This window comes from Condylura cristata, unplaced genomic scaffold (genome assembly GCF_000260355.1).
Source record: "Condylura cristata isolate star-nosed mole 26May11 unplaced genomic scaffold, ConCri1.0 scaffold00002, whole genome shotgun sequence".
Taxonomy (NCBI): Eukaryota; Metazoa; Chordata; class Mammalia; order Eulipotyphla; family Talpidae; genus Condylura; species Condylura cristata.
In genome coordinates, this window is record NW_004567103.1 from 72,933,316 (window position 1) to 72,937,633 (window position 4,318).

A 4,318-nucleotide genomic window follows, 5' to 3' on the forward strand; every position below is an offset into this window, starting at 1 on the left:
CGCCCTTCCTTGAGGCGCATGCGTCACGCGACAAGCGTGTTTTTATAAAAGTGCTGCCTGGGCCAGAAACTTCAGTCTGTTGGTTGCGGCAGCAGCAGGTTGCGAAGTAACCCCGTGGATTTTGGCGCTTGGGTAGCCACCGTGGCTGGAGAGCAAGAGATTACCATGGATGGGTTCCGTGTAAGTCAATTTTTCAACATGCTTTTTCTTAAACATACATATACCTGAATTTAGCAGCCTAGCCTCTCGGAGTCTGTGGGAGACCAGAACATTGAATGTGCGGTGCCCTGGGGATGGGCGCGTGGGAAGGAATTTTCGTGCGCTGGCTGGCTACCTGGAGCGGGCTTGTGGAGGGTGTGTGGGTTGGAATCTTTTTCCTCTGTAAGCAGGAGGAAAAGACTGGGACGACCGTTGCGGTGGGTAGTCCCATTGAGCCCTATGGCGCGCGCCGGGTTTGCAAGCTGTTTGCAAACATAAGAACATTCTGTGCACAAGTGCAGAGAAGGCGTGCGCGCACGGCCTCCGATTCAGACCGCGGTTCCCTTAAAAAGGGGCGCGGGAGTTTTTTTGAGGCGAATTTGCTAGATCTGAACTTAAAGGTGGAGGGGAAGCGTCCCGGGAGTGAGTGCTCGACGGGAGACTATTACCTGGTAGACTTCGAGCTAAGGCACCTGGGGGCCATCATTGCAGTTGTGCCCAGGTTTGCTAAATTGAGCAACCTGAGGAACTGTGCCTGTGCTCCGGACTCAGTAGAGGGCGGGAAAGATGGCTTGCCTGAATGGTGTAAGTCTTGGAGGCACTTGAAGTTTGGGAGGATGCTGAGTATAGGCAATAACTGCAGCAGCAACCCAAGGTCGCACAGCGGGGGCTGGGTGAGAATACTGGGGATGAGGGCGGTAAGGTGGGAGGGGGGGCACCTGTCTGAGGGGCGCCGTGGCACAGACTAGCAGGTGCAAGTGAGGAGACCGTTTGGCTCTCGCCGAACCCAATTGCGCCGTTTAACCGTCGGTGGTTTCCTGAAGCCTTTTGAAACCCTTTCCCCCCGCGGCGCGCAATTCAAAGGCGCACGCGGCGGTGCCGCCCAATCTTTCCCCTGCATCCTGCGGTCGAAGCCAGTATGCGCGGGGTCCCACCCCCGAACCGCGGGCGTCGGGCAGCGGGCGTGGCGTGCGGCGGCTGAGCGAGGCCGGACACCGCTACACGACCCTAGGCTCGCGCTCCGCCTGGAGGTCCCTAGCCCCAGCCCTCCCGCCCCTATACTGGATCGGTGGCGGGGTGGGAAGCGATCCGGGAGAGTGAGGAAATGAAACTTGGGGCGAAGACCACGGGTGCGGACCCCGTGACCTTCCTCTCCTAGGAAAATAGTGCGCGTTTCCTGATGTACCAAACGCGTGAAGTACACGGATTTAGCGAGAAGCCCATGCCCCTAAGGTGCGCCAACTGGAGAGAGAGGGTGCCCACTTCTGACACCAACCCAGTACCCCTAATACCAAAGCCCACATTCTCCTTCCCCACTACAGGTTGCTTGTTTTGCAGAACAGTATGTCTTGGGACAAGCGTGGGGGAAGTAGTGCCATAGGAGAGTGAGAGTCTTTGGAACCCCTCGCTGGTGTTCCACCTCCCCTCTACTGTGTCCTCCCAAATCTTCACACTGAAAGTTAATCGCAGCTCTTCAGGACGAGTCTTACCGCACTCCTCTCCTCCACTCCCTCCCCCTTTCCCCGCTGCCTGGGAGTGGCCTCTTTGTGTTTTGGGTTTTTTTTTCTCTCTTCTTAAGTTATTTTTTCCTTCCCTCTAGTGGGCGGGGCAGAAGTTAGCAAAAGACTTGACTTTGAAACCGTCAGAATCTTTAGCGCCCTTTTGTTCCAAACAAAGAATTTTTAATTGGCTCTACCAAAGATGCATATAATGAAGTGACTATGGGGAAAGATGAGAAAGGAGGGTTGTGGAATTCCATAGTTTTCGAAGCAGAATTTCCTGGAAAGGGAACAGAATTGCTTTTATAAATTACTTTTTTAAAATATCACAAACTTTTAACTGTAGTAATACAAGTAATGTCTACAGAACTTGAAAGTGAATGTCCATTCCCTTGCCTTTTTTGCAGATATATTCTTCAGATAACTACACAGAGGAAGACTTGGGGGGTTCTGGTGACTATGACTCCATGAAGGAACCCTGCTTCCGAGAGGAAAATGCCAATTTCAACCGTATCTTTCTGCCCACTGTCTATTCCATCATCTTCTTAACTGGTATAATAGGCAATGGATTAGTCGTCCTCGTTATGGGTTATCAGAAGAAACTGAGAAGCATGACAGACAAGTACAGACTGCACCTGTCAGTGGCTGACCTCCTATTTGTCCTCACACTTCCCTTCTGGGCAGTTGATGCTGCTGTGGGAAGCTGGTACTTTGGGAGGTTCTTATGCAAAACAGTCCATGTCATCTACACAGTCAACCTCTACAGTAGTGTCCTTATCTTGGCCTTTATCAGTCTGGACCGGTACCTGGCCATTGTCCATGCCACCAACAGTCAAAGGCCAAGGAAACTGTTGGCTGAAAAAGTGGTCTATGTTGGTGTCTGGATACCTGCTCTCCTGTTGTCTATTCCTGATCTCATCTTTGCCGATGCCGAGAAAGCAGATGACACATCTACCTGTGACCGTTTCTACCCCAGTGACTTGTGGCTGGTGGTATTTCAGTTTCAGCACATCATGGTTGGCCTTATACTGCCTGGTATCATCATCCTGTCCTGTTATTGCATTATCATATCCAAGCTATCACATTCCAAAGGCTACCAGAAGCGTAAGGCCCTGAAGACCACAGTTATCCTCATCCTGGCTTTCTTTGCCTGCTGGCTGCCCTACTATATTGGGATCACCATCGACTCGTTCATTCTACTGGAAATCATCAATCAAGGATGCGAATTTCAGAACACTGTGCACAAGTGGATTTCCATCACTGAAGCCCTAGCCTTTCTCCACTGCTGCCTGAATCCCATTCTGTATGCCTTCCTGGGTGCCAAATTTAAAACCTCTGCACAGCATGCACTCACCTCTGTGAGCAGAGGGTCCAGCCTCAAAATCCTCTCTAAGGGAAAGAGGGGTGGACACTCTTCTGTTTCAACTGAGTCTGAATCTTCAAGTTTTCATTCCAGCTAACGCTGATGTAAAAGACTTAAGAAACTTTTTAAGTTACACATTTTTTTTTTCAGATGTAAAAGACTGACCAATATTGTACAGTTTTTTATTGACTGTTGCATTTTTCCTTGTTTTTTTTTTTTTTTTTTTTTTTTTTTTTAGTTTTTTAGTGAGGTTTACTTGACTTATTTATATAAATATTTTCTTGTTTCATGTTGAAGAGTGTCTAGGCAGGACCTGTGGCCAAGTTCTTAGTTGTTATATGTCTGGTAATAGGATTGTAGAATAGGGAATGAACATTCCAGAGTATGTAGTCAGTTACTTAAAGCTAGAAATGACCCTCTGCTGTTTGTGCATGAATAATTTCTCTATTCCATGGATTACTTTTTATTTTTCCTGTTCTTAAATTGTTTGGTTACACTATCTGATTTTTGCTGTAGAAGATGGCACTTATAACCAAAGCCTGAATAGAAATGCTGGTTTTTTGATTTTCAGGAGTGGGTTGATTTCAGCAACGTAATGTTGTACAGTCTGTATTTAGTTGTTAATAAAAGTACATGATAAACTTAACTTAGTGTTATGTTCTGGTTTCTGTTGGCATGTCAAGTACTGTCTATAGGTCATATACTGAGAATATTTTACCATTATTAACCCTTACACCCTTTCTGAAAGGCTCTGGATCTATTTTCTTTACCTTTCTGAGAGCAAGAAAACAAGATCTACAACGCCTAAGTGACTTAGTCCAAGGCATGTGGTATAGCCAGTATTTCAAACCAGGTAATAAATCTGAAATCATACTCATTTTCAACTCAGAAAAGTTTAGAAATGGCCAGCCCTAGTACCTATGAAAAAATAATTATCCGGAAGGATAAAAATGTATTAAGAATAAGAAGTATACTTTATTATTGTTATTCCCTGTTTAATCCTGGTCTGTGCTGTGCCAGACATTAGGTGCTTTACTCCTGTATTCTCAATGTAAGTATCTTTATTCCCTCTTCATTCAGAGACATTCCACAACTTATATTTTCAAGGGGACATATTAAGAGTTGATTCCATTCATTATTTCAGTCTTTGCTCTTAACTATTACCCATTATGCCCCCCCCCCAGAACACCTGGTCATAAATCAACTGAACTGTTATTGAAAATAAAGCCAAAAGTGAATGTTTTCTTCATAAAGTTAA

The 4,318-nt window shown here is 46.4% G+C and overlaps 1 protein-coding gene across 1 annotated transcript; it reads left to right on the forward strand.

The window, feature by feature from the left end:
• Window positions 1–93: 93 nt before the first annotated feature.
• On the forward strand, window positions 94–3,283 carry CXCR4 (chemokine (C-X-C motif) receptor 4). The gene is made up of 2 exons (XM_004674688.2): window positions 94–180; window positions 2,105–3,283. The coding sequence occupies exons 1-2, from the start codon at window positions 166–168 to the stop codon at window positions 3,155–3,157; spliced, it is 1,068 nt and encodes a 355-aa protein (XP_004674745.1). The 5' UTR covers window positions 94–165; the 3' UTR covers window positions 3,158–3,283.
• The last annotated feature ends 1,035 nt before the right edge of the window (window positions 3,284–4,318 follow it).